This window comes from Rhinopithecus roxellana, chromosome 7, assembly GCF_007565055.1.
Source record: "Rhinopithecus roxellana isolate Shanxi Qingling chromosome 7, ASM756505v1, whole genome shotgun sequence".
In the NCBI taxonomy this organism is placed as follows: Eukaryota; Metazoa; Chordata; class Mammalia; order Primates; family Cercopithecidae; genus Rhinopithecus; species Rhinopithecus roxellana.
Window position 1 is genome coordinate 124564570 of NC_044555.1, and position 12504 is coordinate 124577073.

Below are 12504 nucleotides of genomic sequence, written 5' to 3' on the forward strand. Positions count from 1 at the left end.
CAGTGTGTGAGAGTGCCCATTTCCTCACATACTCACTAGCACTGAGAATCACCAAAGTCACTAATTTTTGCCAATCTGATAGGTGAAACATGGTATGCTATTGTTGTTTTGATTTGTATTTCTTTTTCTTTTCTTTTTTTTTTTTTTTTATGGAGTCTCCCTCTCCCAGGCTGGAGTGCAGTGGCGAGATCTTGGCTCACCGCAACCTCCGCCTCCCGGGTTCAAGTGATTCTCTTGCCTCAGCCTCTCGAGTAGCTGGGATTACAGGCGTGCACCACCACGACCGGCTAAATTTTGTATTTTTATTAGAAATGGGGTTTCACCATGTTGGCCAGGCTGGTCTTAAACTCCCGACCTCAGGTGATCCACCAGCCTCGGCCTCCCAAAGTGTTGGGATTACAGGTGTGAGCCACCACGCCCGGCCTTATATTTCTTTAAGGATGGACTTGAGCATCTTTCCACATGTATGTGGACCATTTGGTGTTAATTTTAGTGAATTGCCTTTTCATGTCCTTTGCCCTATTTTTTCCTGTTTTGCCTGTTTTTGTCTTATGGATTTGTAAAAGCTCATGGTAAATAAGAAAATTCACCCTGTCTCTGTGATATGTGCTATATTTGTCACACATCTCTTGGCTTTGTTTATGGCATTGTTTCCATAAACATTGTTTCCATTTTATATTTAGTTTAGTCAGAGTTATTAATCTTTTCCTTCGTAGCTTCTGGTCTTGCACAGAAAGACTCTTTTCCACCCTGAGATTATAAATGAATTGATACAGGTTCTCCTCTACATCTTTTGTGGTCTCAGCCTCCCAAATAGGTGGGACTACAGGCACCCACCACCATGCCCTACTAATTTTTGTATTTTTAGTAGAGACAGGGTTTCACCATGTTGGTCATGCTGATCTTGAACTCCTGACCTCAAATGATCCACCCACCTCGGCCTCCCAAAGTGCTGGGATTACAGGTGTGAGCCATCCATCGCACCCGATCTCTTTTATTTTCAGAGACAGGGTCTCACTCTGTTGCCCAGGCTGGAGTGCAGTGGCACGATCACAGCTCACTGCAGCCTCGACCTCCTGGGCTCAGGTGATCCTCCCACCCTTCCACCTCAGCCTCCCAAATAAGTAGGACTATAGATGGACACCACCATGCTCAGCAAATTTTTGTATTTTTTTGTAGAAACTGGTGTATTAGTCTGTTCTCACACTGCTATAAAGATACTACCCAAGACTGGGTAATTTTTAAAGGAAAGAGGTTTAATTGACTCACGGTTCCACATGGCTGGGGAGGCCTCAAGAAACTTACAATCATGGCAAAAGGCAAAAGGGAAGCAAGGATCTTGACATGGTGGCAGGAAAGAGAGAACTAGCAAGAGCAGGGAAAACTGTCTTATAAAACCATCAGATCAGCCGGGCATGGTGGGTCATGCCTGTAATCCCAGCACTTTGGGAAGCTGAGGTGAGTGGTTCACTTAAGCTTAGGAGTTCAAGACCAGTCTGGCCAACATGGTGAAACTGCATCTCTACAAAAAGTACAAAAATTATCTGGGTGTGGTGGTGCCCATCAATAATCCCAGCTACTTGGGAGGCTGAGGTAGAAGGATCACCTGAGCCCAGGAAGTAGAGGCTGCAGGGGGCTGTGATCGCGTCACTGCACTGCAGCCTGGGTAACAGAGGGAGAGCCTATCTCAAAAAAATAAAATAAAATAATTGAAATTTAGATTTCTGGGCCCTGCCTTAAGGATTCTGCCTCCAGTAGGTTTGGGAGGTGGGCCCTGAAATCTGCATATTTATCATGCTCCCTAAGTGCTGTTGATGTACATACTTTGAAAAACACAAACCTAAGTCTAAATTTCCAGAATCAGGAGGGAAGCACCAAAGGTGGAGCACTAAGTGGCAGACAAGGGGGCTGGCGAAGAGAAGGGACTCTAGAAGGCTCAGATCTACCCAGAGTGTCCAGGGTTGATGAAGCCCAGCTCCCTGTGTCCTCTGGGTGGAGTGCTCCCTCCTTCCCTTCAGCCCAGCTCCTCCTCCTCCCTCACTGTCCTGCTTACTTGCCTTCTCTTGTGGGCTCTCAGTACCCAGGGAGCTACCTGACCTTTGAAGTGGTATCATTTGTGCCCTATGACCGGAACCTCATTGATGTCAGCCTGCTGTCTCCCGAGCATGTGAGTGCCCCTCAGCATTGCCTTCTCCCTGACCCTGGGCCTTTCCTGCCTCTGCTACCTGCCACCACATCCTCTGTCCCTTCACCTCCCCCAGGAGGGTCCACACTGGTGGCACCTGCAGACACACACTAGGGCATTCCTCCCCAGCTCATCAGAGACCCCAGAGCTTCTAGAACTTTCCAGTCAGACCAGCGTGCCCAACCCCAGGTAGTGAATAACTGGAGGGGTCTGAGATTGGGCCTCTGAGCTCAGCCACTACAAGGCCTGGAACTATAAGTGATCCCTTCCATTCTTTCGCCTCAGTCTCCTATTTTGTAAGCTGAGGATAAGAATGCCTGCCCAGCTTACTCCCATTACCGGGCCTGAAATCTACCCACCCCACCACCCATGAACATCACCATGACATGAAACAGCCACCGAGGGGAACAGCTTCTGGAAAGCCCCAGAGAATTCCTGAGTCCTGATGATGGTGGGGGACCTGTGGCAATCTGGACCATGGTGACAGCTGGAGTACCACAGCAGGGGATTGGGTGTCACCAAGACTTCACCTCTTGGCAGCTTGGCTTGGAGAGGCTCTCACCCCTTCTATCTTTCGCAGCTCCAGTACCTGAATCGCTACTACCAGACCATCCGGGAGAAGGTGGGTCCAGAGCTGCAGAGGCGCCAGCTGCTGGAGGAGTTCAAGTGGCTTCAACAGCACACAGAGCCCCTGGCCGCCAGGGCCCCGGACACTGCCTCCTGGGCCTCTATGTTAGTGGTCTCCACTCTTGCCATCCTCATCTGGAGTGTCTAGAGGCTCCAGACTACCCTGGTAACCCTCCATCTAGATGGGGGGGCTCCCTTGCTTAGATCCCCTCACCCTGCACCGAACATACCCCAAGGGTCCCTGCTGGCCCATCACCTGGAAACCTTTGCATTCATCCTCCTTCTCCAAGACCAGGCCTCAGGAACACAAGGCTTCTTGGCCCCAGACGACACCTCCCTGCACCCCGGGGTTGTATACTGCACCCTGGGCTCCTAACCCCAGGCCCCGAGATAGGAGAGCCAGCTAGTCTCTTCTCTCCTGTGATCTCAGTAGGCCTAACCTATAACCTAGCACAGATTGCTACAGCTGCTCCCCTCCCGCCAAACAAAACCCCAAGAGAGCAATGCCCCTACCACCCCAGGGTGCCATGGTCCCAGGAGAGTCCAAACCTATCACCACCTGTTGGGTATAGCCAGAGCTTTTCCCACCCAGTCAGGGCATGAAACAGCAACCCTCCACATGTGAACCCATCATTCCTAAACCCTGGGTGGGCTCTATGCCAAGTAATGGCAGAGGGAGTTAAGCCACAGGAATTTGGCTGTGGAGTAGGAGGGTATGTGGCGAGGCACTCTGAAATATGACCCTACCAGAGATTGGAAAACAAACTCGGGCAGCCAGAACGCGTCACTATTCTAGACTTCCCTGGCATTCAAGGAGCCCTTTGAACTTTCCAAAGTGTAGCCACAGCTACAATGCTATTAAATCCTCCCACATTCTTGGATGCCCCTTCACCTTGTGTGGACAGTATCTGGTTTCTCCATTTTACAGACAGGAAAACTGAGCTTCAGACAGGGGATGGGTTTTGCCCAAGGACACATGAATTTGGTTGAGAGCTGATGGGGCCGGATGAACCAGCACTCCAGCTCTTTCACCCTTCAGCGCCATGCAGAGTCCCTGAGCCCACCTCCCAGCCCTCTACTCATTCTCTGAACCCACTGTGGTGAGAAGAATTTGCTCCGGCCAAATTGGCCGTTAGCCACCTGGGTCCACATCCTGCTAAGACGTTTAAAACAGGCTAACAAAGACACTTGCCTCTGGGTTTTGCATTGTGTCTGCTATGTTGCCAGAGACTGCTGTCACCTGTGGCTTTTGTGGTGGGGGAGGAAGAAGAGAGGGTGCAGTGGGGGTGGGACATGAGGCTCCTAGAAGCTCAGCGGGGGAGCACATGGGCTCGAGAGTGTGTGGGGGGCATGCATGTGAGTATGTGTGCGCATGTGCACAGATGCACGTGCACACCACGCCCAATTAGCCAACCTCCAGCCTGTGCTAAAAAGGTATTGTAACCTTGTGGAGGGGACAGAAAGGAGCCCTACACTGGTGAACTTGTCAAATGTAGTCCAGAAAAGTTGGGGCTAGCACCTTTGCCAAGCAGCGCACAGTTGGTGGAAGGAAAGAACCAAGGTTCTGGGTGCAGGGTGCCAGTCAAAGGCACCAGGCAGAAAAGTCTCCTGGCCTGGAACCATCAGGCCTAGTCTGCTGAGTGTGAGGGTGACCTGTGATGGTTACCATCACCAATGCTTGCATCCTGAGGCCCCAGCCCTGACCAAGCCTTACTGAGTACCCAAAGATGGGCCTTTGTTTGCTAAGTCATTTGCTCCCTCACCTGCTAACCCCACACAGACAGGTACTACTAATAGAATGAAAGTTATCATCACCCTCATCATCATCACCATCATCATCATCATGGCTACCATTTACTGAGTGTTTATGTGCCACCATGCAAGAAGCTTTACATGCATCTTCTCATTTAATCCTCACAACCTCTGAGAAGGCCCTTTACTTATTCCCATTTTACAAGTGAGGGAACTCAGTGAGGCCCATAGAGAGTGGCTCAAAGTCACTTTTTTCATTAGGTAAATGAAAAAAGCCAGATTTAAACCAGTCAGAGGACTCTAGAATCCACTCTCAAGAAAGGGCGAGTCCTGGCCAGGTGTGGTGGCTCACTCCTGTAATCACAGCACTTTGGGAAGCTGAGATGGGAGGATCACATGAGGCCAGGATTTCGAGAGCAGCCTGGGCAACATGGCGAAACCCCGTCTCTACTAAAAATACAAAAATTAGCTGGGCATGGTGGCACACACCTATAGTCCGAGGTGCTTGGGAGGCTGATGCAGGAGAATCGTTTGAACCCAGGTGGTGGAGGTTGCAGTGAACTGAGATCGTGCCTCTGCACTCCAGCCTGCGCAACAGAGCAAGACTCCGTCTCAAATAATAATAATAATAATAATAATAATAATAATAACATAAAGGGCGAGTGGTATGGCTTTCATCATTTTACTGATGAGAGAACTGAGGCTCAAGCAGGATCACACCGCTGGTGAGAAGCAGATCCACACCATAATGCCTCCCCAGACCCTGCCCCAGACCTTTCCCTTTGTACACTGACACTTGCTCCTGGGGTTCTGGCAGGTCATGGGTGGCAAGACCAGGCACCTGACCAACACCCTCACACAGGTCTTTTGGCCCGAGGCAGCTCATGTGCTTTTTTCCTCAGTGCGAGACCCAGGACTCCACCTCATCTCTGATTCCCCTTAACTGCCCCTTCCAGCTTACCATTCTGGGAGGAAGAACCCAGCCCTGGAACGTGGCTGGAACGAGGGCTCACAGTCACCCCAGCTCCTCCCTCCCCTGGGACCCAGATGGCCAGCCTTGACCATTCCTGCTTTAAGGGGTTAACTCTAGGTCAGGCAGGAAAACATTTAGGGCACATACACCAGGGCTGATACACAGGGACTCTTGTGACATCGTTAGGAATGAAAGATCATTAGGAACTGTCCCCTTGGGCTCTAGTACTTTGTTTTAATGTTGGAGGATGGGGCTTAGCAAACCTCTCCTCGCCTGCTGATTGCCTGGGGAGTGGGCCATGTGGAAAAGCCCCTTTTCCTAGGAGTTAAGATTCTGGAGTTCCAGTCCCACTTGTGCCAGCTGTGTGGCCTTGGGCAAGTCACTTCTCTCTGGTCTTCAGTTATCCCTTCTGGAATCTCCCATACTGCCTTCTTGGTGAAGTTACAGTGAGAGGCTCATGAGACCCGGATGTGGCAGCATTCTAAACCAGGAAGCCACACAGACAAGAAATGATATTGCTGTTATTTGCCCAGCACGAGTTCAACTCAGCTTCAACTTTGCAGGTATGTAAGAAAAAAGTCTGGGATCCAAGTTTTATATATAAATAGTTGAAACTAGAAAGGCTCTGGAGCAAACATCTAGTTTATGTCTCTCCAACTATGCTCCCAGGAGCCTGAGATGCCTCAGAAACACCACAGGGGCTGTCGAGGAAAACAGAGCTGCTGCATGAAGTAGCCCTGATGGGCTTCCCATAAAATTGTACTTGAAGTAGTTGCAGGGCCAGCTTCATGGGTGTAGGACCTGTGCATTCCCTCAAGACTTTGTGCTTAGAAGGGCCCCATGCTTGGTTTAATGCTCGCCTGTCAGTGTCTCAAAATTCTCGATAATTTTAAGCAAGGGGCACCAGGCATTTTCATTTTGTACAAGGCCCCCAAAATTCCGGAGCCAATCCTGAATAGGAGCTCCATGACCAAACACACACACACACAACCCTGGTGCAGTCCTTTCAGTGTACAGATGGGGAAACTTCAACAGCAACCCAGGAAGAGGAAGGGACTTGCCCAAGGTCACACAGTCCGTTGGGGCCAGAGCAAGGACTAAATCGCAGCATACTGACTCAGCTCTTCAATGGCTCCACTCTTGCTTTCAGTGTGTGCTTCTGTCACTCCCTTACTGCCTCTAATGACCCACTGAGACCCAAGGAGACCTGTTGGAGGTCACACAGCTGTGACAACAATAGTGATGGCAGTGTTGAGCTACGTTCCTTCAAGCTTCAAATCCGAATAGAAAAGTGCATAGGTAAGATGATAGGTAGATACGTACATACACAAACCGTCCTTTTTTTTTTTTTTTTTTTTTTTAGAGAGAGAGGGTCTTGCTCTGTCACCCAGGCTGGAGTGCAATGGTGCCATCATAGCTCACTGTAACCTTGAACTCCTGGGCTCAAGCGCTCCTCCCACCTCAGTCTCCTGAGTAGCTAGGACTACAGGCATGCACCACCATGCCCGATTAATTTTTTTTTTTTTATTTTTATTTTGTAGAGATGGTGTCTCTCTATGTTGCCTAGGCTGGTCTCAAATTTCTGGCCTCAAGCGATCCTCCCACCTTGGCCTCCCAAATTGCTGGGATTACAGGTGTGAATCACTTAACAGTTCATTTTTTAAAATAACTAAGTCAACCTTTGCTCGTTTGCCAGTCAGCTGATTCCAGCTGTGTGTGAGTTGGGACCTCAGAAGGGGCTGGGCTGGCTACTCTTCAGCCAGCTAAACCACGTCAGCAGTGAATTTTACCAATTCACTGGGTGCTTCCTCAAATCAGTGGTTGGGCACTCTTGGCACCAAAAAAAAAAAAAAAGAAATGTGAAAGATTCAGTAGCAACCGTTTCCTCCTTGTCCGTTTCTGCCCCTCATGGCTCGTCACAGCCAGGACGGGGAGGTGCTCCCCAAACCCCTACCCAGCTAGCCTTTGCCCAGAGGCCAGCCCATCTCTTCACTTCCTTGTTTCTTTGTGAAACAGGAACTGAGCAAGCAGCTTAAGTCGGGTAGGATAGGTGGTTGAGAAAGCCCCAGTGGTCCGTGGCAAGGCCACGAAGCTGAAAAGCTGGTTTCTCTCCCAGCAGGTTCCAGGCAGCTTCAGGTCCTCTTGTTTGTCACACCTCTTTTGTTCTAGAACAACTTGGGCTGAGGGATGTGCCCTTGACAAGGTGGAGACATAGGATATGGGCCACAGGGTCATTTGGCAAGAGATTCGGATGCGGACCACAAGAGACATAGAAGCAGGTGCCAGGCCGGGCGCAGTGGCTCATGCCTATAATCCCAGCTCTTTAGGAGGCCGAGGAGAGTGGATCACCTGAGGTCAGGGGTTCAAGACCAGCCTGGTCTGGCAACATGGTCAGCAACATGGTGAAACCCTGTCTCTACTAAAAATACAAAACTTAGCTGGGCGTGGTGGCAGGCACCTGTAATCCCAGCTACTTGGGAGGCTGAGACAGGAGAATTGCTTGAATCCGGGAGGTGGAGGTTGCAGTGAGCCGAGATCTTGCCACTACACTCCAGCCTGGGGCCACAGAGTGAGACTCTGTCTCAAAAAAAAAAAGAAGAAGAAGAAGAAGATTCCAAGGGGACACTAAGGGAGAAGGCAGCAGCTCCAAACGGTCACCAAGGTCTTCCTGTATTTAGCGAAGGGAGAAACTCCAGGTGGAACCTGAAGTGAACTGATGTGGAGTCACTCACCAGGTACCCAGCACTTTCTACTAGCTGGGCACTGGGCTAAGAGCACTCCCTCTATGCATGTCACCTGAGTAGTAACCCTAGTCACAGCCACAGGAAAGGCCCACATTATACATTATCACTGTTACCATCTTCACTAAGGCTCATTGCAGGTGACATCACTTGCCCAAGGTTATGCAGCCAGTAGGTGCCCATACAACAATCTGAATCCAGTCAGGACAACCTGACTCCATTTCTGAGAGGTGTTCTGCTCCTCTTCTTCCCTGGAGCCCTGGACAATTGTCCCCATGGGGCAGGGGCCCACTGATCAGAGACATTTGTCCCTATAACCTTGGGACAGAGATTTATGCAGAGTAGCCCAGCACCTACTTGTCCCCCATAGAAAGTGCCCCCCACACCAGTGAGTCATGAGTGTGTTTTAATCTGAGCACCAAAGTCCAGCCTCCTCTTCTAATGGTAATTGACAGAGCTACCAGCAGGTGTTTTTGGTTTTGTTTTAAAACCAAGACATCACGAGTTCAGAGTTCCAAAGATCACTGTCTTTCCCTCCCCTCCTATCAGCCCCTGCCATCAGCTGCCCACTCTGTGTGTGTTGTATGTGGGCATGAGGAATGGGTGGAAGAGTCTCCTGCCCTTGTCTCCTTTCTTTCCTCTGCCCGCCTTCTCCCTCCTGCAATTTTGCTCTTTCTGCCCTCCCTGCCTAAAATGACCACCATTAAATTTGCTAATGGGCCGGGCTACTAAAATGGGCTTCACCTTGGAAATGTCCAGGTATTTTCAAGAAACTATGTGGCCTCTGTTTGGATATTTCTTTTTCTTTTCTTTTCTTTTCTTTTCTTTTCTTTTCTTTTCTTTTCTTTTCTTTTCTTTCTTTCTTTATTTTTTCTTTTTCTTTTCCTTTCTTTCTTTCTTTCTTTTTTTTTTTGTTTGTTTGTTTGTTTGAGATGGAGTTTCACTCTTGTTGCCCAGGCTGGAGTGCAGTGGTGTGATCTGGGTTCACAGCAACCTCCATCTGTCAGATTCAAGCGATTCTCTTGCCTCAGCCTCCCAAGTAGCTGGGATTGCAGGCATGTGCCACCATGCCCGGCTAATTTTTGTGTTTTTAGTAGAGACGGGTTTCACCATGTTAGTCAGGTGGGTCTCAAACTCCTGACCTCAGGTTATCCACTCACCTGGGCTTCCCAAAGTGCTGAGATTACAGGCATGAACCACTGTGCCCGGCCTGCTTGAATATTTCAAGAGATGGGGAGATCATTACTTACTAGAGCTGAACTAGTGCCATCTGAATAGTCAAAATTCCTCCCTTGGAATAAACTAAAACCTTCCATTTATCTGTTCCCCATCATTCATACCACTTGCTTCCCCACCCCAATCACCTAGGCTAAATGTGACAGGAGTTTAGTACTTCACACGTTGACAACGACTTCCCTATACTTTACCCCCACTTAATCGACCCTAGCTATTGCAGCTTTGCACACGTGATGCGACTTCCAGATGTCCTCCCCTTCCTGTTCACTCCCCTCTGGGCCCTGCTTCAAGGTGGCTCTGTGGCACCTAGTGTGGTACCCAAACCAGCATCAGGTGCCAAGAGAAGGATGCAAGCCGGGGGCTTCCATAATTATCTCACCTCCCCGTTCAGGAACTCTGCATCAGAGGCACTTCAGCTGAGTGGTTAGTAGTGTGGGCCCTGGCCAAGACCAGACCTGCATTTAACACTGGGATCCACTGCTTACTAGCTGTGTGGGCAATTCACTTAACTCCTGTGGGCCTCGGCTTCCTCCCTGGAAAATGGGGATAACAATAGTGCCTGACTTACCAGGTTGTTGTAAAGCTCACTGCCTGCCATGAAGTATGATAATTTTCAGCTAGATGTGGGGATGGTGGGGGAGTGGAATTAAGAATCTTTGGGGGCCAGGTGCAGTGGTTCACACCTGTAATTGCAGCACTTTGGGAGGTAGAGGCAGGAGGATCACTTGAGGCCAGGAGTTCCAGATCAGCCTGGGCAACACAGGCAAAAAAAAAAAAAAAAAAAAAAACTCATGAATGGTGGCATGTGGCTGTAGTCCCAACTACCCAGAAGGCTGAGGTGGAAGGATCATGAGCCCCAGGAGTTTGAGGCTGCAGCGAGTTGTGACCACACCACTGCATTCCAGCCTGGGCAACAAAGGGAGACCCTGTCTCAAATTAATTAATTACAACTTAAAGAATCTTTGTGGAGTTTTTTCCAGATATAGGTATCTCTCACTATCCAAACTCTTACTATCTCAGATCAGAAATATATCCATTCAGAGAGTGAGAGACGCTTTTGTGCATGGTCTGGATCCCACCTGCCTCAAATATCCCACTCATGATCATCTACTAAATAAGAATTTCTTGGCCGAGTGCAGTGGCTCACACCTGTAATCCCAGCACTTTGAGAGGCCAAGGTAGGCAGATCACGAGGTCAGGAGATCAAGCCCATCCTGGCTAACATGGTGAAACCCCGCCTCTACTAAAAATACAAAAAATTAGCCGGGCATGGTGGCATGCGCCTGTAGTCTCAGCTACCCGGGAGGCTGAGAGGAGAATGGCATGAACCTGGGAGGTGAAGGTTGCAGTGAGCCGAGATCATGTCACTGCACTCCAGCCTGGGCGACAGAGTGAGACTCTCAAAATAAAATAAAATTAAAATTAAAATTAAAATTAAAAATACTTGGAGTGTGCTGGTATGGGAGCTGCCTTATCTGAATGTGGCCTACGATGACCTTTGTGTCTTTGGTAGTGCTACATCCACCCTCTGAGGGTTCAGGTTGATTTCACTATCAGTGGAACCCCAAAACACACACACACACACACACACACACACACACACACACACCCTGCAATCCTGCAGTATTGGCACTAAATCAAGGTTCTTCTGCCCCAAATCTATACTTCTGGGTGCATCTTCATACTAAACTACTTGCCTCCCGGGGTTGTGGTGGGATTAAACATCTGTCAAGTGCTTAATGTAGTACTTGGTAAAGAACAAGTGCTGGACAAATGTAAGCTTGCCACACCACCTAGGATGTCAGCTCCCAGGTACAAGGGGCCCTGATGGCTATTTATTTTGTACCTCCTCCCGGGGTCTAGCACAAGGCTGTGCCCACAGCAAGTTCCTAGGTCCTGCCTGCCGGCCCATTATCAAGTTTAAGACGGCCTTGTTCCCTGAACTACTGACTCGTATCACTTCCTTAGCTGAGGGCTCTGTGTACCTCAAACAACATAACCTGTGAAATGCAAATATGTTCCCCAGAAGGGAAAATCTATTAAACACGTGTTTAAGGGTCATTAGCCAGTAAGAACCTGGCCTATTGGGATTCAGCCAAGGCAATCTGTTGGAAGAGAAAAGCTGGGGGAAGGCAAGTCCCAATGGGGGGGTCCTGGACACCCCACCTCCACTGGCTCCGGTCCCCAGGTGGCGGGGAAGAAGTGTTGCTGATCAGAGGAGACAGATCTGAAAAGGAGAAAGAAGGAAGCCGTTGAAAACGCTTGCTCCCTTCTGTCCTGGGAGCTGGTCACCTCTCTATATTTCTCTCCGAGGCACCCTCACCTCCCCCTCACTGCCTTTTCCCAAGCCTCGCCAGCCCTGTGCCCTGGTTTGCTAGCCGCCTTTGAAGGTTCTGCGGTTAGTGTGTGATCTTCAGTCGCTGCTGGCGCTGAGCAAACAGGAAGCGGGCACATCCTGCAAGGCGGCCAGGGTCGCAGCCGCTGCGCAGGCCCGGAAGATTCTGCGACCTGCTTCCTCCCTCACAGCTCTGACTCCAGGTGCCCCATGCCACTACAGTGGTGTCCCCAATCCCAGAACCCTCTGGGGCTGCCCTGCTGCCCCTGGTCACGCAGAGCCCCAAAGGCCCGATGGGTTCCCTACACAGCTGCCAGGCTACTGCATATACCAAAAAGCGTTAACCAGTTACCATGCTTGCTGGTGCCCCTGGGCCGCCTGGGAGGGACTTTCAGGGTGGAAAACACAGGCCAGTGGGGAGGAGATCTGGGGTGTGGAATCTTTCCATGAGTCTGCCTGACAGGGTGAGTAGGCCAAAGAATGTATGGTTACAGCTTAGGGAAGAAAGATCTTATCTTCCGTGAGCTCACCCTGAAGGTTGAATGGTCAGAGGGCATAAAGCAGAATCGGGGAGGAAGTCACAAGAACATCTTGGGAGCAGGGGTGGATCAGCCGAGGATTTCACAAGTACCACAGACTCGAAAGCCTTAAAAAT

General features: G+C 49.9%; 1 protein-coding gene across 1 annotated transcript in view; it reads left to right on the forward strand.

Moving 5' to 3' along the window:
• XPNPEP2 (X-prolyl aminopeptidase 2) overlaps positions 1-4010 on the forward strand; it is a 30504-nt gene extending 26494 nt beyond the window's left edge. Inside the window, exons 20-21 of the mRNA XM_010354789.2 lie at positions 2078-2167; positions 2766-4010. Coding sequence (XP_010353091.1) covers positions 2078-2167; positions 2766-2960 — 285 coding nt within the window. The 3' untranslated portion in view covers positions 2961-4010. The remainder of the gene's footprint in view (positions 1-2077; positions 2168-2765) is intronic.
• The last annotated feature ends 8494 nt before the right edge of the window (positions 4011-12504 follow it).